The sequence below is a fragment of the Protopterus annectens genome, chromosome 7.part0 (assembly GCF_019279795.1).
Source record: "Protopterus annectens isolate FY-2018-M chromosome 7.part0, PAN1.0, whole genome shotgun sequence".
In the NCBI taxonomy this organism is placed as follows: Eukaryota; Metazoa; Chordata; order Ceratodontiformes; family Protopteridae; genus Protopterus; species Protopterus annectens.
The window spans coordinates 1,007,116,294-1,007,139,133 of record NC_056739.1 but is presented as its reverse complement, the minus strand read 5'-3'; the positions used below and the strand labels follow the sequence as shown (position 1 = coordinate 1,007,139,133).

The 22,840-nt window shown below is 39.2% G+C and overlaps 1 protein-coding gene across 1 annotated transcript in view; it reads left to right on the top strand.

Annotated features, from left to right (window-relative positions):
- The window catches only part of GRM7 (glutamate metabotropic receptor 7), a 3,543,572-nt gene that overhangs the window by 1,584,886 nt on the left and 1,935,846 nt on the right, over window positions 1–22,840 (top strand). Inside the window, exon 3 of the mRNA XM_044077567.1 lies at window positions 22,554–22,689. Coding sequence (XP_043933502.1) covers window positions 22,554–22,689 — 136 coding nt within the window. The remainder of the gene's footprint in view (window positions 1–22,553; window positions 22,690–22,840) is intronic.

The window sequence follows — 22,840 nt, the reverse complement described above, 5'->3', positions numbered from 1 at the left end:
GTTCAAGGCTCCAGAGAGCACCCCTGCAATACCAGGCTGCAAATCTTACCACACTTTTTGGCCACCAAACCAAGACCGAAACACTAAAGATTGAGGAGTGTCCATATTCACCAAGGATATTCACACCTCCAGGCTAGTTGCCCAACACAATGCATCTGAAATTCTCCAGGTGCAACTAACACTAGGTAAGACTGCAATCCAAATTGTGGCTTGCTACAGAAACACAACCATGTCCCAAGATTCTCACTACACCTTTCTAAACATACTGGAAAATATTAGGATACAACCAAACACCCTAATACTAGGTGATTACAATTACCCTGCCATTAACTGGGAAAATTACTTGGGTATCAACACCTTTTCCCAACGGTTCTAAGAATTCATAAATTCCAACACCCTGGATCAAATAATCCATTGTCCCACCAGGGGTTCCAATATCCTAGACCTGGTCATTACCAACATGGGAGATAGATGCTCCACACCAGTGGTCACTCCCTCATTGGTCAGGTCTGACCATAAGCAAATCACCCTTGACATCCACATCCCACCCCCACCCCCCAGTAAGAAACCTCCATAAAAAACTTCTCCAAAGCCAACTCCATGCTACTCAAGTCAGAAGTGACAAACTTCATGACACCCATGCAGATGGGAGCTGAAAGTTCGACTGATGAATCCTACACTAAGGCACTGTACAAGCACATCCACTCGTGCATGAATCATGCCATCCCAAATAGAACCAAGATGCTCTCCTCCAAAAAAAGGAAGCCAATCTGTTGGTCCCCTGCCATAAACAAACTATACAACAGAAACCTCCCTTACCAGCCTCAGTAAAAAGCTGAGATCCCTCATAAAATCATCCAAAGCTAGTTACGAAAATAAAATTGCCAAAGATTCCAAAGAAAATTACAAGGCATTCTATGGTTATGTCAAGAATCTAAATGGCAATACTCAGATCTGCTATGAGCTGCAACAGAATGTCATTAAATATACTGATCCCAAGGATATTGACAATATCCTGGCAGATCTATTTTGTGCTAACATCACCCCCCCTCACCACCTAAAGGGCCCATCTCAATACCAAAAGATTGCCAAATTCTTGTAATCATGGCAACACAGGTAGAAAATGCACTCTCCAAAGCTAAGAACACAGCATCCATGGGAACAGATGACATTCCAGGTTGTGTACTACATGAACTACAAAATTAACTGGCACCTCACCTAAGTGTCATGTTTAAGCCTCACCTCAGGCTCCGTGCCCACTGAGTGGTGCACAGCTACAGTTATGCCACTCCACAAGGAGGGATCCACCTTGGATCCTGGGAACTACCATCCCATCAGTCTGATAAGCCTGATCTGCAAGGGCATGGAACACATTATCATGGAACTTATAAACAAAGACATTGGCAACCTTCAAACACTGGACCCCACCCAGTTTGGTTTCATGAAGGGACGATCTTGTCTCCTGAACCTGATTGACTTCTTCGAATCAGTCTCCAGAGCAGTGGACGAGGGTAAGGCAGTCCACACAGCCTACCTGGATTTCACCAAGGGCTTCAACACTATCCTTCACTCTGGAATCATATATTCAGAGAACAAAACATTCCAGGATAAAGTGCCTCTCAAGAACAACAGTAGTAATCCAAATACAAATGAAAGAGGTAACACCACGGCTGATCAAAAAGTATTAATAACACACCAAGCTGCAAAATAAAACACAGTGAGCGCATTTACATTGTAAAGAACATTTCTTCAGACTTTCATAAAAACAATGGTCATTCACCTAATTTAAATACATCATTATCCCTATAACCTTCCAATCAAATGTGAAACATAATCATGATGTCACTATTCAATTAAAACTATAAATAGCAATGAATTGAAACTTCCACAATATATATAAATATGTTTAAAAAATATATAAATACACATAAAGAACTTATTAAAATGTTAATAAAAACCTATCTCATCATGGTCACTGCAAAAACAATTTAAATAAATAAGTAAGACAATTAAATAAAACAATGCTTCCTAATAAATAGACACACATTTAACTAAAAATCCCATGTCCTATAACAAAGTCTGTCTTTACCTAACTAATATTATCAACTATTAAAATATGTCCTAGTGTGCAAAGGATTGGGCGACTAAAAACGGTTTTAGCATTATCTTATCAGTTAGACCATGTGCTCCATGTGCTTGTAATTGCATTATCCATTTATTTTCCTGTTCTTCCGTAAAATTCTTAACATCCCCTAGTCTATCTGTTTTCTTAATCAATTCCAATACCCTAAACTTGAATTTACATGTCATGCCATGATTCCTAGTGTGCCTAGCCAATGCATTGCCCTCGTCTTCTTTATTTATAGCATATACGTGTTCTCTAACACGTTCCCTGAGGGTTCTGTTGGTTTTACCAACATAGAAAGATTTACATACCAAACACTGTGCTAGGAATACCAAATCCCTCATCCTACAATCAGTATACTGTCTGAATACATATTCATATCCAGTATCTGGATGAACAAACTTGTCACCTGCCATAATCATACACTGGTTACAATGCCTGCAGGGAAAAGTCCCTTGTCTATGGGAATATATCCCCATCTTTTTATTATCTTCATAACATAATGATGTAGTGTTTTTGTAAGTAATACTAGGTCTGGTACCTACCAGTTCAGATATCCTATCATCTGTGGTCAACAACTTCCAATTATTGTTGATTACTTCCTTAATTTTTAAGTTGTTATTAGTAAAAGGAATGACCACTTTGGTGGTCTTAGTCTTGTTCCATCATTCATAGCTATCTCCTTATTTGACATAGCCTTATAAAAAATGGCTTGCCTTTCCCTGCCCTTTGTGTAGTATTTTCATTTAATAATCTCTCTACTTCAGTCTCCAGAGCTGTGGATGAGGGTAAGGCAGTCCACACAGCCTATCTGGACCTCGCCAAGGCCTTTGACACCATCACCCACTCTGGAATCATAGATAAACTTACTAAGCTAGGCATAAATCCCTACGTCACTTGATGGGTTGCCAGCTGGCTTACTGACAGAACGCAGACTGTAAAAGTATCCGACTCCAAATCCAGCTCAAGACAAGTGACAAGTGGAGTACCTCAGGGTTCAGTCCTGGGACTGCTCTTGTTTGGCATCTACTTCTCTGAAGTACAGGCCAACACTAAGGGACTCTGGCTAGCAAAGTTCACAGATGACTACAAACTGGGAGCCATTACTGAATCCCCAAATGATGTGCATATTCTATAAAAGGGCCTTACAGAAACAGATGCTTGGTGCCAGAGCCATGGGCTCAAGCTTAATGCCAAGAAATGTATAGTTATCCCCTTTGGACAAAAAAACATGTACCCATGAATTACCACATAGGTGGTAGTACACTAAACACCAAAATTGTGATGAGAGACTTAGGAACACAGGTGGACAGTAGTCTCACCTTCGATAACCACATCTCCACAACAGTGAGAAAATCCTTCTATGTGGCACACCGCATCACTAAGGGCTTTTCATCCAGAAAAAAGGAGGTCATTGTCCCACTGTACTCATCCCTCATTAGACCCATTATAGAGTACAACGCCTCATTTGGTATGTACCTCACATGACATCTGCAATAGCTGGAAAGGCCGCAGAAATACCTCACTAAAAGAATCACAGGCATAAAGCAGATGCCCTATGCTGACCGTAAAAAAACTCCAGCTATACTCTGTGGCATATCGTCTACTCAGAGGCGGTCTCTGCTTAACATACAAGGCCATGTCAAACCCTGAGCTGTTGGACATGCTCCACTTAAAGAAATCCAAATCCCTCAGAGCCACATGCTCCAGGGATCTAAACCTTGTCATCACATGAACAAAACATGCTGGAGGGATAAGTTCCTGACCCAGAGACTCCCCATACTCTGGAATAGACCGCCCATACATGTCAAGCAGAGCGCCTCATTGGCCCTCTTCTAAAGTAACCTTGACGATTGGATGGGAGGTAGGAAATTCACCCTGGGGATCACATCAGTTGCCATGCTAGACAGAGGTCCAGGGAAGTAAATACCGTGGGAAGAAATATCCAGGGAATTGTTATGGCTAGGCTTGTATAGGCCCTAGGGCCGATAGCCTAGTACCAACCTATGAACCTATGAACCTACAATTAAATGATAACCTGGCAAAATTTCAATACCCCCTCAAGGTCTGAAAACACTGCTGCCTATGCAAAATTCCTCACAGTGACCCTGTACAGTGATTTTAGTAAAGATGCATAGATCTTGCCAGGAATAATCCCAAAACAAGCATAAAAAAACAAGCCAGCTTGGTGGAATTCCAGTACAAGTATGTTATACAAGAAATGGAAGAAAGTCATGGCAAGAATAAGGAAGCACAACACCCAGAAGGGTAATAACCTCTCATAAATCTAAACAAGGGATTCAAAAGACAAATGAGTCTACCAGAGTCAAATCTGAGGTAAAAATAGCCTTCTAGGCCAAAGACAGCCATAATGCTTCCTTTAGCTTCATCCATAACTTCAAAGGCAGTACACAACAATGAACAATGTACAGCACTAATTGTAAATGGAACCACATACACTGAGCCAAAAGATATAGTGTATCTGTTCACTAAAAAAATCAGCTCTGATTTTACTCCTCTTCCCCCAGCAATCCCTCTGGAAATACCACCAAACATAACCTGCCCCCCCCCAGTATCAAAAAAGGGCATGTCCTTAGCATGCTCTCTCAGACCAAGAATACTGCATCTGTGAGTACCAATAATTTACCAGGATGCCCCCTGAGTGATATGAAGTCTGACCTATCAGGTACCTTGGAATTACCATTTAACTACAACCTCTAAAATAACTTTGTACCACACTGATAGATAACTGTAATGGGCATCCCTCTGCACACACTTGGGCCATCTGTGGACCCCAGAAACTATAGATCTAAAATCCTAACTGGACTCGTATGCAAATCTGTGTAGAGAATTATTCTGGAAATGCTTAACAATGGCATAGTAAATCTTCAGACACTGGATCTGACCCAGTTTGACTCAGCAAGGGCAGATCATGCCTGCTTAACCTGGTGGATGACTTCAAGGTTACTAAGGCAATAGACAAGGGCAAAAATGTGCATACTGCCTAGCATGAAGTGACCAAGGCATTTGATGCAGTACCCTACTTGTGGATTGTAAACTCATGGAATTAGGTATAAACCACTGTCTCATCCAATGGGTAGCCAGGAGGCTCTCAGATAGGATGTAAGATAGGACAGGGAATCCAGTTTCCCAAAGAGACCTGTCACTACTGGGGTCCTTCAGGGATCTGTGCTGGGTTCACTCCTTTTTGTTCAAGGGCCTCTGGCTGACTAAATTTTCTGATGATTGCACACTAAGTGCAATCATAGAATTCCCCTCATGATGCAAGTATCCTCCAGGAAGGGCTGATTCATACAAATAACTGGTGAGACAGCCATGGTCTGATACTCTGTGCCTAGAAATGCATAGTAGTATCCTTTTAGAATTTATCCACCCCTGGAAAATACCTAATTGATAATACACCCCTCACAGTAAATCCAGTACTCAAAGTAACCTAGCCTTTGACTACCATGAGTCTAGTCTGGGAAGGAACTCATTATATGTTAAGTAATTTATACGTAAGGTATGGCAGCTAGGTCCAAGTAAGTCAACATTCCACTGTATTCAGCCCTCATTAGCCAACCATTAAGTACAATGTCCCCTTCTGTGTGTACCTGATCAGGCACATACAACTGGAACATCTACAGATGTTCTTCATAAAAAGTTACTGAGTGTGAACATCATATCCTACATGGTTTTCCTCCAAGCCCTATTGGTTCATTCAAACTCCTACAAAATGTTGACAGAGGATCTATGCCTGGCATACAAGGCATCCTTTTAAACCTTGCATGCAATATAAATAGGATATGTTAAAGAGACTGTTATGTATCTCAGAAAATTACAGGTTTTCCATCCATGTGAAGGAAGCAGCATTCTTCTGTAACCTACTTCAAGTATAATTTGGACCAGCCACTGGGGATTTGACATTCCCCCTCTGGGCCAGTAAACAAGGAGTCTGAATCCTCACCAATGACACCAGTGAGGGTTGTTCACTTGGAACAAAAATAGATACACAGAGTATTTTCAAATGCGCCAGGCACAATTTCCCTTAATAGCACGCAGGGAACACACTCACTCTGGGATCTGTGTTTCCCTCTCTATCTCTCTCCCCAGGCCCTGACTAAGACTCCCAAGTGGCACAGCTATAGAGTTGAGTCCTCAGCTGAGTGTCCCAGATCAAGTCCTGCACCACACTCTTTGTTAAACCAGTGTTGTGTATCCCTGCCCCAAGTAGCTGACAAACACACTCTATGAGGATTGATTTTCACACACACACACACACACACACACACACACACACACACACACACACACACACACACACACACACACACACACACACACACACACACACACACACACACACACACACACACACACACACACACACACACACACACACTCCAAAGAAAGCTACTCTAAGGCTCTTACAAGGCAACCTAATTATACTAGGTGACATTGAATACTAATAAAATGGTAGTGTTTGACCAATGCAGTAAGGCTCCCAGGAGTGGCCACAGTGTCACCAAATAAATATAAGACTAGCCACTATGAAACATTTAAATATAGTTAATAATAAATAATAAAAAAAATAAAAAATACAAAATATCTACTTACAGTAAACACCAGAGCTTCAATCACAGGAAATATCAAAAATAACACAGATGGACAGATTCACAAAGTTATAGAAAAACATTACTTAATTAATCTCACTATATTTTCCTGACTGATGTAAATAATTGCTATTCCTTGGTTACTTTCTAAAGCAAGGCAAGATGAAATAGATGAGTGCATACCACTCAAGCTCTTATCCCAAGAAATCTGGACAAAGCTTGACATAATGGGGAGACAAAGGCCCAAAAATAGGGACATATTTTAAATATTGCACTTATAAATTTAAACAGTAGCTAGTAAACAGGATTTGTGTTAAAATGCATTTTCTAAAGGATATAAAGTCTGAAACACAAATGTATGTCATTATTTAGTGATTTTATTCCTCCCATCACCCCAGTGATTTGCCAAAAAACACAAATTTTATGAGGAACAGACCAACATTTTGAGGCAAAAATTTGGACAGTTGAGAGGTATGGGTGAGTGTTCCTTCTATGTCAGGTTTCAAGAACAGACTGCTTTGAGACTTCCATTTAATCTAGTATTAAAACATAATTTATATGCTGGATTACAGAATGAGATCACATACATCTGGTCATCTGATGTCTGTTTCCTATACTATCCCCCATTACTAGAAATTGAACAAGAAACTCTCACATATGTGTTACCTTACACACAGAGAGAGTTTTGCTAAGATGTGTTATAGCATATGTAAGCCATAAAACCATTTTAATACTTACACCCTTCCAAAACAGCAATTAGTTCACTGCTAAGGACAATGCAGCAAGACTCCTAGTCCTTGTTTTCACAGATGCTTTATCTCTGGTTGCAATCAGAACTATAAGATAAAATATTTATGGCCTAAACCATGTAATTTAATTTTAAAATATTTTTCTAAAGGTTTTCTGGGGCTGATCTTAATATCTTCTCTTTCAGTATCCTCTGTTACAATTTATACATTTAATCAATTGCAATAGTACAATCTGACATACATGTATACTTCTTTTCTGTCCAACAAGACACACTGTTAGTACATTTTTAACGCAAGCAGCTTTATAAATACATTTTTCAACACAAGGCTCTGTGCAAATCAGTTTGATATACAAATGACATATAATTCTTTACAAAACTCAAGCTAGTTATACTGGCATATGTTACAAATACACTACCCTACTTCTCTTAGCATAGATGGCAATACATCACATCATCACATCTCTCCCCTTTGAAGAATCAAGCTAAGTTGTCAGTTGACCCTGGTGAAACATTGTTTGAAAATAATAAGCCTGTCTGGGAATACATTAACCCATACAATGTCTTGAGAGGCCATCTGCATTAGCATTTCTAACCCCACTATGGTGCAACACTGTCATATCACATGCATGCAAGCCTAGGCTCCACCTTAATAACTTGGCATTTTATTTGCTGACTCAATGTAGCCATGTTAAGGGTTTGTGGTCTGTAACTACAGTGAATTTCCTTCCATACAGATAAGATTGAAGTTTCTGCAGTGCCAGTACTATGGCTAGACATTATTTTTCTACAGCTGTATAACATTTGTCTCTTGGTTGGGGTTTATGACTGAGATAATCAACTGAGTACTCTTCCCCTCAGATGAAACCTAGCTGAGGTCAGCCCCCACTGAATGGTTCAAAGCATCTACCTGCACAACAAATTCTTTGCTGTAATCAGGAATGGCTAACACAGGAGGTTCTCCCAAAGCCCCTTTAAGCTTCTGGAATGCCTGCTCACAGACTGGACTCCAGACTAGCTTATCTGTCCTTTTTTCCCTCATCAGCTCCATGAGTGGAGCAGCTGTTGTAGTATAAGTGGGAACAAACTTTCTGTAAAACCCCCTGTCCCCAAGAATGACCTCACCTGCTTTCTGGTAATGGGCAGGCCATGCCTGAATAGATTCCACTTTGGCAGGTTCTGGCCTGATCTTACATCTCCCCACTCTATGTCCCTGGTAGGAGACCTCCAATATACCCACTTGACACTTACTGGGCTTAATGGTCACCCTGCCATTAGCAATCTGCCCAAAATCTCCTTGACATTCTGAAGCTGCTCATGCCAGAAATGGCTATAAATGGCAATATCATCCATGTAAGCAAGGGCATAATCTCCTGCTTCTGCAAGGTCAAAATCTGCTAGCCTCTGGAAGGTCATTGGGACATTTTCCCTCCAAAACAGCATCTTTTTGAACTTGTATATTCTGAAAGGAGTCACAAAGGCTGACCACTGTCTAGCGGTTGGAGTCAAGGGCACGTGCCAGTAGCCATTGATCAGATCAATAACGATCAGATACTTAACCCCACCTTGATGAGCTAAGGCTTCATCTGTCCTAGGCAATGGGTAAACATCTGACTCTGTTTGACTATTTATGTTTCTGTAGTCCACACAGAACCTGCTGCTGCCATGTTTCTTTGGTACCAGCACCATAGGGGAGGCATAGAGACTGCTGGACTCGTGGATTTCCCCCAGTTCCAACATTTCCTGTATCTCCTCCCTCTGAGTCTGTCTGACTCACTCTGGCCTTGTCTCCTGCCTTGCCTACTTTTTGGCACTGCTCACAGGTCCTGCAGTACCCTGTTACATCCCTTGAAATCCCAGGCCAATAAAAGTTCTGCATAATACCTCCCTTGGTACACTTTATGCCCATATGACTTGCAAAAGGAATATCATGGGCTATGGCTAGAAGTGCCAGATAGTAGGGTCTATGTACTACCTACTGCTGTATTGCCTCACCCTTTAGTCCTACCCAAGGGGTCGGCACTCTGTACAGTAACTCCTTTTTCCAGAATACAGACTCCCCTTTTCCTTGAAAACCAGGTACCTCTATAGCTATCTTCCTCAAGCCCTGTAATGCAGGCTTCAAGAACTGAGCCTGTCTCAACTTTATCTTTGTGAACCTTCCAGAGCCCTTTCCACAGAAAGCCTGGTATCCTCTGACAGCAGTGCCTCACTGTCCATCTGGATACTACCACTCATCTCTCCCCTTGCAGTCATTCTGTCCAAGGGAGTATCAGTACCTACCAGCAACTGTGGCTCACCTTCAGGCTCACTGCTACAGGGTAACACCTTCCCTGAAATAGCTACCAATGCAAACCAAAGATGTCCAGTAGACCAAAATGGATATACAAATACTTTAATAAAATAAAAAGCAATGAAAACAGGTGTTTTTACACAACACTAGCATGCAACCTTTGACATGTTGCTAGAAATGTGGTCAAGAACCAAGTTTTTCGGTTAATGCACCTACATACTGATGCTCTTTCCCTAGAAAAGGTCTTAGACACCTTACATATTGAATTATTGGTTACATTAAGATACAGTCTGAATGTCAAGGTACCTATGCCTGCAGATCCTGCAAGGCTTGTAGGTTTATTTGGTCTGCTACTTCTGTTGTTCATCTTAGAATACATAAGGAGATTAGTTTTCATTTTTATGCTAACTGCAATAGTAAAAATATTGTTTACATGGCACAATGCGTAGTATGTGAAATGTTTTATGTTGGGAAGACTAATCATACTTTGAAGGAGTGCATACTGGAACATGTTAATGATATACACAATGTCAAACTTAATAATGCACTAGCTAAACATGTGTCAGAGCAGGATAAAACTCATAAATTTAAGATTTTGGTTCTGCAGCAATTAAATGTGAACACAAGTGAAGGTGACATTATTAATGAAACTGAATTTTTGGAATTGAAATGGATTTTAGATTTTAGAGCAGATGTATTTCCAGGGCTCAACAATGCTATTTCTTTAAAGCCGGCTCTAAAAAGAAGAGCCTTCAGTCATTAATGAGTGTCATGTGAATGCAACTTGTATCTGATTGGTTAAGGGGTATTTTAAAAATGTTTTGTTGCAGTGTATGTTTTATGGTCTGAAGAAGCAATAGTTTTGTGAAAGTGCTCACCTGCTTTTATTGCTTGTTGTTTTATTAAAGTATTTTTATATCTGCTTCAGTCTACTGGCATCTTTGGTTTGCACATTGCTTATTTTTGGATTTTTCCTGGTCCTGGTATGCTTTTTTTGTTATTAGCTATCTCACCAGCACTGGCTTCAGGTGTGGGGTCTGTTTGGGTCTCCTCCATGCTACCAGACCCACATGCCTGTCTACAAGCCTGGCTGTGTGTAACTGCATGCACACAAGGTTAACAAAATCATTCCCTATCAAGTTGTCTGCAGGAATATATTCAAACACACATACTTGATTGCATCCTCTTTCACCCTCCCAGTCATGGTGAACCCTGGTCAAAGGCATTGGGAATAGGGTTCCTCCTAAAGCTCTGATTAGAGTGGACTGCCAGAGCAAGTACTGCTGCTCTTTAACAACTGCAGGCTTCACAATGGTTATGTCAGAGGCTGTGTCTCTCTTAGCAATGGCCTTTTTTCCATCCATGAAGAAGGGAGCCCAAGTTGTCCCTAGACAACTTACCACTGGTGTACTGTTATTCTTACTTGCTGGCTCTCCTGCCTTTTGTTCCCCACCTTGATTCCTTGAACATCTATATGATACATAGGTTCATAGGTTCATAGGTAGGTACTAGGCTATTGGCGCAAGGGCCTACATAAGCCTAGCCAGCAAGGTACCATAGCTTACACCACCCAAGAAAGGTATTTTCCTGTGCCACTGTCCAGCAGGGACACAGAAGGGATCCCTGGGGTGTATTTCCAATTTTACATCCACTCATCAAGATTTTTCTTGAAGAGTGCTAATGAAGAACTTTGCTTGACATAGATGGGTAGCTTGTTCCAGAGTATAGGAAGTCTCTGGGACAGGAATCTATCCCTCCAGTCTGTCCTGTTTATTGTGGTGACAAGGTTTAGGTCCCTAGAGCATGTAGCTTGGAGGGATTGGAATTTCTTTAGGTATAGCATGTCCAAAAGCTCTGGGTTTGACATAACTTTATACGTTAAGCAGAGATCGCCTCGGAGTAGGCAATATGCTATGGAGTAAAGCTGGAGTTTTTTGAGGTGGTCAGTGTAGGGCATTTGTTTGAGGCCAGTAATCCTCTTTGTGAGGAACTTCTGTGGCCTTTCTAGCTGCTGCAGATGTCTTGTGAGGTACATTCCAAAAGGGGCATGGTACTCTATAATGGGTCTAATGAGTGACTAGTAGAGGGGAACAATGACCCCACTAGTTACATTTAAAACATCTAACCCTTGATCCTGGATCCTGTGTACCTGAACTAGTGGCTTCCCTTGCTACTGGTGGAATTTGTTGGGGTGGTTTAGGCTGCCCATCATGGGTTCCCATATATACATGTGCATCACTGGGAATCCCCTTATTGTGCAGTGGTGCCCTGCTTGCTAAATAGACATCCCCTTTTTCTCCAGCTCAGAGTTACACTCCCAGTCTGCCAGACAGATTCCCAAGTCTTTGAGCAAAGTGCTAAGGGCATGTTCCCTCAGCACAAGGTCTGCCAGGCCTTCAAAAGTAGTGACCTGACACCCACTCACCCACCACAGAAAATAAGTGCTTACCTCAGCAGTATAATCACATATAGTTTCATCTGCCTTCCATCTATGCTCACATTCTTTTTTTCAGGTGTTAACTTAAAACATTCTAGTAAACATTGTTTTACTTTATCATACTGTTTATATAGTCTTTCAAATATCTGAATAAAACTAATAAAATTATCACCTTGTGTAAACTGTGGAAGAAATTTACTGACCATTTATTGGTTCTGGGGTTCAGATATTCCCTTCCTCATTACCACCATGTTCCTGTCACAGAGTCAGCATTCTTCTCTTATGTTGACACTACTTGCCATTTTCTATGGCCTCCAATCACTGCAGTCTCTCATTTTCTTCAACTTCCAAATGCTGCAATCTCTCTATGGATTATAATTCCAAATATTTAGCCTCCAGTTCAAGTCTCTTTAACTGCAGACAGATTTTTCAGTCCTCTGAAGAAAAGGTGACCTGTCTTGGTTCTGAGATCTGAAAAATTCCCATCACAAGACTGGTTATCCTCCTGATTGATGGTCTGAGCTGCAACTATGGCTGAAATCATTTCCACTTTAGTCAGTTTGGCATGCACCAGCCCTTTGGCTTCACACACCTTGGCCAACTGTACCTTTGTCAGCTTGCCATAATCCTCTGCTGACATCTTTACCTGCTTCCCTGACTATACTAAACTAACAAAACATAAATAAACCTTTTGTGAAAATAAAACTTTGCATGTTTACCTTGTGGCTGCTGAGAATAAACACACCTTCAGTGACAACTGCCTACAGGCTACAGAAGTTCAATTGATATCCACACCAATGCTCACCAGTAAGTGACGCTGCCCTCTGGGCCAGTAATCGAGGAGCCTGAATCTTCACCACTGACACTGGTGAGGGATGATCACTTGAAACAAAAACAGATATATGCAGTATTACCAGATGCAGCTCTCTGCATTAAGCACAATTTCCCTTAAGAGCACACAGGGAACACACACAGTCCAGGGTCTGTGTTTCCCACTCTCTCTCTCCCCAGGCCCACAGTAAGACTCCCCACTGGCACAGCTATAGATGTGAGTCTTCAGCCATGTATCCCAGGCCAAGTCCTCCACCACCCTCTCAGTGAAACTAGTGCTCTGTGTCTCTGCTCCAAGTAGCTGGCACACAAACACTTTGAAGTTTGATTTTTCACACACTCACACTCACACACACCTGGGAAAGACAGGCACAGATTTACTAGCTATGACCCTCTACCCAGACTATAAGGTAGATACTGCTACCAGGACACTCCAAAGCTAGCTACTGTAAGGCTCTTACAGTGGTACCCAATTATACTGAAATTAATACTAATACAAATGGTTGTGTTTGACCAGTGCAGGAAGGCTTCCAGGAGTGACTATAGTGTCACCAAATTAATATAAGTACTTTCAAAGGTTAAAACATTCTTTAAAAGACTGGCCACAACAAAATGTTTATATATATATATATATATATATATATATATATATATATATATATATATTATAATAATTAATAAAAAATATGAAAATAAATATCTATTTACAATAAACACCAGAGCTTCAATCACAAGAAATATTAAAAATAACACAGATGGATAGATTCGCACAGTTACAGAAAAAAACAGTACTTAATTAAACTCACTATATTTTCCTGACTGATCTAAAGAATTACTATTCCCTGATTACTTACTAAAGCAAGGCAAAATGAAGTAGGTGAATAATCCTTCTTTGTCAGATTTCAAGAACAGACTGCTCTGAGAATTCTGCCTTATCTCGTATTAAAAAATAATTTCACTGCTGGCTTACAGAATGACATCACATACATCTGGTCATTTGACTTCTGGTTCCCATTCTACCCCCTTTACTAGAAATTGAATCAGAATCTCACATATATGTTTTACCATACACACAGCTAGAGTTTTGCTAAGATGTGTTATAGCATCTGTAGCCATAAAACCATTTCAACACTTCCACCCTTCCAGGGTAGCAACTAGTTCACTGCTAAGGACAACACAGTAGGGTTCCTAGTTCTTGTTTTCATAGGCATTTTGTCTCTGGCTGCAATCAGAACTGTAAGATACAATCTTTACGGCCTACCCCAGTTAATTTAATTTCAGGATACTTTTCTAAAAGTTAGTTGGGGCTGAGCTTAACCTTTTCTCTTCCAGTATCCTCTGTTACAATATATACATTTAATATGTTACAATAGTACAGTCTGACATACATTTATATTTCTTTTCTCTCCAGCAGGACACACTGTTGGTATACTTTTAACAGAGTCAGCTTTACAAACATTTTTCAACACAAGCATCTTTACAAATCAGTTTGATATACAAATGACATATAGTTCTTTATAAAACTCCATCTATCTATACTGGCATATGTTACATATCCACTGCCTTACTTCTCCTGGCATTTTTATTTTATTTATTTTATTGAGATTTGTTAACTGGGTTGGTCCAACTGGGCTTGGGGTGCATTTTCTGTGGAGACCCGAGGAGAAAAGCTCCAACAAAGAAAAATAGTTACATGAAAACAATATTGCAGTTAAAAAATAAAAACAGTGTGACAGCACCTCACATAACCACAGGGGAATCAAATCCAAATGGATAGAAGCCTGTCTTAGAATAATTGTAAGGTCCGTAAACTTTTCAGATAGATTTGGGATGCACGGCTATGCTTACAAAGGCCCCTTGTTGTTTGTTAGCCTGGTATATACCTATGGACTTGTCTGACTTTCCTTTATTACATTTTTTCTCTTGCCTTGACTGACTTTTTAGATAGGCATAAATACTGTCTGCATCATTTCTAGTATTTAATTTATATATTGTCAGAAGGCAAGTTATTGGTCTGTAATTCTGAGGATGGATTACCGGTTCACTCTAAAGGAGGATTATAATTTGTCTTGTTGTTAATCAGGTTAGTACCTGCTTGAAATTTGTATATAAATAAGTTTTACTAAGGACTAAATCTTTTTGTAAAGATGTTAGTACCATTAGCCAGAAGATATGTACTCCATTTAGAGTCATGGTTTTCCATTTAGGAGCTTTTCTTAATTGTGCCTCAGTTTCTCTGGGTTTTACTTCATCCCATTTCCTATCCTGTATTTTATAGCTTTCTACTCTTTCTCTTAATTACACTCTACGTTCAACATCTTTGTTGAATTTAACATGGTATTTATAAATGACTTTCCAAAATGCACCAGCTATTTTTTTCTGATGATGCTTTTGCTTTGTTTCCCAGTTGACTATAAAACCTTTTTAGGTCATCAGTGGAGTGCTTATTTTATAAGCTTATTCTAAATGTATTGGCATACCTTCCATGTTTTCCTGCTTGTGCTAATAATTTTAGTTTATCATTGGAAAAAAATGTATGATAAATCCTCACCTGTTATGACACCTTTGGTTCCTTTTACTACATCTGTTTCTAAATGAATTTGTTTACTCTTTTAACAGTGATACTTACTGTCTTAGTTGCTTTATAGTTTACTCTATTTGATGTTTCCATATTGGCATTCTACTTGTTTCCTTCATTTCCTTTTTTACTCTACATTTTTGTGGTAACACTTTATCTTTTAGCAATTAAACTGCACAGTAATGTATCACATGCATTTCTGTTATATTACACTGATTTCTCTTGATAGTCGCAATTACAATGTTCATCAGTTTTACCAGTCTCCTTTCACATTGGATCTTATTTACTTGTATACTCTGTTTCTACCATACATCTTAATATGTCTATCCATCTCTATAAATTTAAGCAGGTCTTCCCTTAGACCATCCTTTTATAGACTGAAACTATTTGCTATTCTATTTCCTGCTTTTTCTATTGCTGCTCACTTATAACTGGACTTTCAGTCAAGTCTTCTACAGATGAATCCAGAACTTCACCATCTGGCATATCTTCTTCTGAGACATCCTATCTGTTGCTCCTCCATCTGGTGCCTCATTGGCCCTTTATGTTGCACTATTATCTTTATCAGAATTTCATCTCAATCTTGCTGTTTCCCTTTATGGATAATTCAAACTATACTTTTGCATGAGTCTCCAAAATGTCACTATAGGACTTGTTTTCCCTCTTTCTCAGCGTCCTCCCTCTCCCCTGAGCTAGGGCTGTGTTTTCAGGGCTGCTTGATCCTACTCACATAAACTGATCCTGTGTGCTCCCTCACTACCTTATAACAAAGAAAAACCTCTCCTAAACTGGAAGACTTCCCTGAAGCTGCCTGCTGTCAGGCTTAGTAAAGATTTAGCTATTAAAAGTATTGTTTCATTAAAGTGATCCTGGGTGCTCCCTCCCTGCCTTACAAGCAAGAAAAACCTCTCCTAAACCGGAAGACATCCCTGAAGCTGCCTGCTGTCAGGCTTAGTAAAGATTTAGCTACTAAAAGTATTGTTTCATTAAAGTGATCCTGGGTGCTCCCTCCCTGCCTTACAACCAAGAAAATACTCTCATAAACCGGAAGACATCCCTGAAGCTGCCTGCTGTCAGGCTTAGTAAAGATTTAGCTACTAAAAGTATTGTTTCACATTAAAGTGATCCTGGGTGCTCCCTTCCTGCCTTACAACCAAGAAAAAATTCTCATAAGCCGGAAGACGTCCCTGAAGCTGCTTGCTGTCAGGCTTAGTAAAGATTTAGCTACTAAAAGTATTGTTTGATGACTGCTGTCAGGCTTAGTAAAGATTTAGCTACTAAAAATATTGTTTCATTAAAGTGATCCTGGATTTAGCTACTAAAAGTATTGTTTCATTAAAGTGATCCTGGGTGCTCCCTGGAAGACATCCCTGAAGCTTCCTGATGTCATGCTCAGTAAAAATTTAGCTACTAAAAGTATTGTTTCATTACAGTGATCCTAGGTTCTCCCTCCCTGCCTTATAATCCTGGGTGTGCCTGCTGTCAGGCTTAGTAAAGATTTAGCTACTAAAAGTATTGTTTCATGTATGTGAAATTCCTACTTAATCAGCAGTACCTGTAATTACTATATATATCTGTTTGGTAACTCCTCTGTGTGAGATCTTGCAGCCTAACGCAGACCCCTATCCACCATCTCTATCTAGTCTTTTTTCCTGTACCTCCTGACTTTGGGATTAAAACCTACATTACCTCTCCCAGTTGCCTTTCTCCTTCTGTCCACTAGATGGCAGTATTCAACCAACATATTTCTTTGCTTTTAAGTATCTGACCTAATTAGTCCTAATCCTTTTAGTGGTAACTACTGTCCTAACCTCCTTGTTAAATGGTTTAAAATTGGCTATTCACCCCCATAATCTTTTTACTAATTTTAAGTAATGAAAACACTTTTGTAACCAACAGTTTTTCCCTAATCTAACATTTTAAAACCAATTCCCTAAAGACAGCTGATACTTTTCCTGCTGTACTTACCATCCAGTTCTACCCACTCCATTTGCCCTATGGGCTCACTCCGCTATCTTACCCTACCCCAATTTCCCACCCACCCCCAGTGCATCTAACCTTATACTTCTCTAAACACGCGCCCTTCCTTCATTAGCCACTAGCCTAATTAACCTCATTATATACTTAGCAATCCCACTCCCACTTCTCCTCTTTAATTTCTTCTTCCTGTCTTTGGAATAGTCCTTCCCCTAACCGCTATACTTACTTCTTATAAACAGACCCACCCCTTACTGACTCTTGTTCTCACTTCAGTCTCTCTGTACTCACACTTGTACATACCTACTCTGCCTGTATCTCCTACCTAACTCCATTCACTATGCCCATCTCCTACATTAAAACACACTCTAACCTGCTCCACTTCTCTATAACACTTTGCACTCTGCTTTTATCCTACAAGCTCACTTCCTATGAATCCTCACACTTTACACAATTCTATCCCCTCTTAAAAAAACTACCCTTCATTCCCTTTTAAATTCTCCTTCCCATTGTAACATTACATCCTCAACAGTCTACCTTAAACCTCAGTTTCATAGAACAACCCATTTCAAGTATTCCCAAACCAAAAGAATTATCCCTATCCTAGGCAAACTACTGAAACTGTCTCTTATACCACAACAGTACCTACTACTACATGGTGATATTCATGCAAATCCAGGCCCAAACACTAGTAACTATTAACGCCAATAAATCCATCTATATTATCTGCTCTTACATCCACCCAGGTAATAATATTAATACCGTTGAAAATATCCTCTGTTGGCTCTCCTCAAATTTCCCCCAAGAAACCATACTCCTTGGTAATCTCAATATTGACTGGAATAGCTGCACTGCTGATAATCCTACTACCCTAATAAACCTTCATGGCTTTCATCAAACCATCTCCTACCCTACAAGAACTCACAAACCCAGCAATAAACAAACCACTTTAGATTGGATACTAGTTAACAGTAACTCCCAATCTTATAAAACAGGTATACTTCCTGACGATATCAGTGACCATTCTCTTACCTTTATAACAAAGCTAAAAACTTCAATATCCAATCAAGTAAATGTCAGAACCACCCAAAATACAAAATCTCTAAACCTACTTAACTTTCAAACTGAGCTTAGAGCATGCAATTGGACTCCCCTAAAATACTTACCACTTGAGGAAGCTGTTTCCTATTTTTAACAATAAACTTCTACAAATTCTGGAGCATCATGCCCCTTCACATACGATCAGAATTAAGAACAAACAAGCTCCCTGGTTCACAAAAGACACCAGGCAAAAAATGCAACTTAGAAACAAAACCTGGGACAAATGAAGACATACAAAAAATCCTACTGATCACTTAAACTTTAGGCATCTTAGAAATGCCATTAAAAAGCCATTTTCCTTGACAAAAAAACTATTTCCAACAACTCCAACAAACCCAATATCAAAACCAACTAAAATTCTGGTCTGGAATAAATACATTACTTCATCCTGGCCACTCTAAAACTTCTACCCCCTCTAATTTGACCCAACAATCTTCCACTCAAATTGCTGATACTTTCAACAAATCTTTCACTGAAACTGTCCAGTCTCTATCTAATTCTTTACCAGCAGTGTCCACCTCTAACCCACCTGTGTCATCTAATTCACTAACCCTTTTACAACTACAACCCATTCCTACATCTCTCATGATGCACACATTGCTTCTGAAACTCAAACCTTGCACCCCTTCAGCTGATCTCCTCCCTGCTGAATATCTAAAATTGGCAGCTGGAGTTCTTGCGTTCCCCATTTCCATCTTAATTAATAGAACCATTACAGAATGCTCTATCCCAAACATCTGGAAAGTGTCTCATATCATCCCACTCCACAAGGGTGGTAACTCAAGTAAACTTTCTAATTTCCACCCAATAGCCCTTCTCTCAGCTATAGCAAAAATTATGGAGAGATGTATTCATCGCCAACTTCTTAATCATCTCCTCCAAAATCACCTTCTAGTTGACTGCCAACACGGTGTTAGACCTTATCATAGCACCAACACAGCTCTCCTATCCTTTACTGACTGTATAAATAAAAATCGTAATAACAATCTCCTATCCTCTGCAATTTTTATTGACCTATCCAAGGCATTTGACATGGTGAATCATGAACTATTGATAAACACACTTAATTCTCTCACATTAGATACACACTCAATCAAATGGTTTCAATCTTACCTAGGAAACAGACAGCAAGCAGTCCTCTGGGACAATGAACTGTCATCTCTGCTCCCTATTACTCTTGGAGTCCCACAAGGTTCAATTTTGGGACCGCTCCTCTTTAACATTTTCATTAATGATCTGAAAACCTCCCTTCCTCAAACTACCTGTATACAATATGCTGATGACTCAACTTTAATCTGTTCCTCCTCCTCTCCTTCACAACTTCAAGCCAAAACCCAAAAAATATTTACGTTAGTAGAAAACTGGTTCCATCAATGCTGTCTCCTCCTCAATCCTAAAAAACTAAATTACTACTGTTTACTCCTAGTCATAAATCCCCCACCATAAACTTTACAGTCATATCTAAAAATGGCACTACAATAGTTCCTGACATTACCACCAAACTTTTGGGGGTAACAATTGATCACAATCTTAATTTTGACATCCATATCAACCTAACTATCAAATCAGTGAATAGAAAACTTGGTTCCCTATATAGAATTAAACCTTTTCTCATCCTTCAGCCAGGACAACTATTGCCCAAACTCACATACTCCTTACTCTCCTCTATGCTTGCCCAATCTTTAAAAACCTCTCCAAAAGCACTATCAATACGCTGGCCACAGCTTGCAACAACATACCAGATTTGCCTCTGATACCCCATATCGTACCCATCACTGCAAAAACCTAAAACTTCTAGGATGGCTTGAACTGCAAAGCCAGTTTCTTTTTCAGCAACTCATAATCATTCACAAGATCCTGCATCATCCCTCAAATACTCCCATACTCAGAAACATTATTATCCCCTATCAAAATATCAAAATCTTGCTACCTTATGATCTGCCAACAGACTACTTGTCTCTACCCTAAAATCTAACAATAAATCTGGTGACTCCCTATTTACTAACTCGATTGGTAACTCTTGGAATAAGCTACCAAGTGTACTTACATCCCTGACATCCACTCCATTTTTCAAAAAAGCAACTTAAAATCTTCCTAAAATCACAGTGGCTATGTCCATGCTTAAACCCTGACTGACACTGGCACCTCTTGGCTTATCACTCTTAAGTCTATAATTTCTGAATTCTGCCTCCTTTGGTGTTTCTCTTCAAACTCTTCCAAAAGTATTTTTCTTTAGCATAAGCAATATCTTCCTACCCTTGTTTGTCATGTCCTATGACCATACTTAAAAAAAAAATTGTATACATGAGTGTGTTTACAGTTTTTAATTTGAGTATTACTAGTATAAAATTTCTCTTTAATTTGCTTATTATTTTTATTCAAAATTTCCTGTATTGTATTTGGAGCTTATCTCCCTGTGCCTCTGCTGAAAATGGACATATATCCAGTTGGACTTTCCAGGTCAAAAAATGTAAAATAAAATAAAATAAATAAAATAAATTTCTTTAGATGCATCCTGCTTCCACTGCTGATCCTCCATCTGGGGACTTATTCATCCATCATGTTGAGATATTGCATGTGACAGTGTTTCCACACTATATCCATCACTTTGCTGAGGGTCTGTCACTTCTTTTTATTTTTGCTTAAATTCTAACTCACTGTTTTTTTTACATTCCTGTTTATGATGATAAGTTTTGTAATGTGAAATGTAACATATTGGAGTGTATTTGCCTGTATTTCTTTTCAATTATCATTTGTGCATTTTTTTGTATTTATTAGTCTGGCTTTCTTCTCTGCACGATATTGTACCATATCAGAAACTTTTTTTTGTTTTCCTTTTCCATGTTTCTTTTTTTATACCTTTCAAAGAACTGTTTAATTTTGTTTTCAAAGTTTCTCACTTCCTTTATTTAAGCAAGCCAATGTTTTGTTATCTAGTTAATATTTCCTCACTCAGTTACAGTAAATATCTTAAATTATTTGTAGTTTTTAACAGTTTTTTTTTTCTTGTGTAAGTATTTTTCTTTCCTAATTCCTGTCTTAACCTTTCCACATATCATCTTTCTAGAAATTCAAAGTCTCTTATGTAATATTGCTCCTTATCCTCAACAATCCACTTTATTTTATGTATGCCTCTTGTTTAGCCTACCAGCTATTGTAGACTACGAACAGAAAACCACTATACAATCCCCAAACAAGACCTGACCAAACCCAGGAATGCTTCCATGCACTGAAAGTTCTGAATCTGTCACCTTTGTGCCTACCAGGAGTGGGCACGATTGAAGTGCTGTGTACCCAGTCCTTTATATTAGTGTCATTTCTGTGAGGTTTGTAAAAGGAGGGTCCACCATGTGAAAGCCCTCACCAAGACTTGAATTGATTTCTAGTAGTACTGCTCTGAGTTTACTGCTGAGTTTATCTCTGTATTCTGAAACATGTCAATTATATTTCTCCATTAAGCCTTTGGAAGAAACACAACTTACTCAAGACAGAATAATGTTTTCTGATCAACACAAAACACATGCATTCTTGTTATGAAAAGAATGCTGTGCTATCCTGTTAATGGTCATGCCTTTCTGTACACTGCTATGCATTCCACTAGTATACAGCATTGCTACTACTGTCTCTTCCCAGGTTATCAACTAAGATCATTGCATAACTTACTAATGTGACTGATTTATACATATACATTTTTGGAATACGACCAGGTTATAGTAATATTTTAATGAACAGCACAGCCATTCAGTTATTGGCTTCGCTCTTTTATTGTACACATTTCTATGTCTTGGCAAACTGTGTTCAGTTCCTTTCTTCTGTGACTATTTTGTTTTATTGATTTTCTATTAAACAGGTGGTGTTTGCATTTCACAATCACTGAAAATTCCACATGAGCCCCAGCATGGAGACTTTGATGAAATCATCAGCAAGCTTCGGGAAGCACCAAATGTCCGGGCTGTAATTGTTTTTGCAAATGAAGATGACATCCGGTAAGACTCTTTATAGAAATATTTTCCAATGAAAATTAAAGTAATATGGTTGTTAAGAAAACTATGACATTTTTTTCTGTTAATTTTCATACTGATACAAAATGTGAAGGTATATGTAAGGAAAATGTATTATATACCCTGTATTACTTTT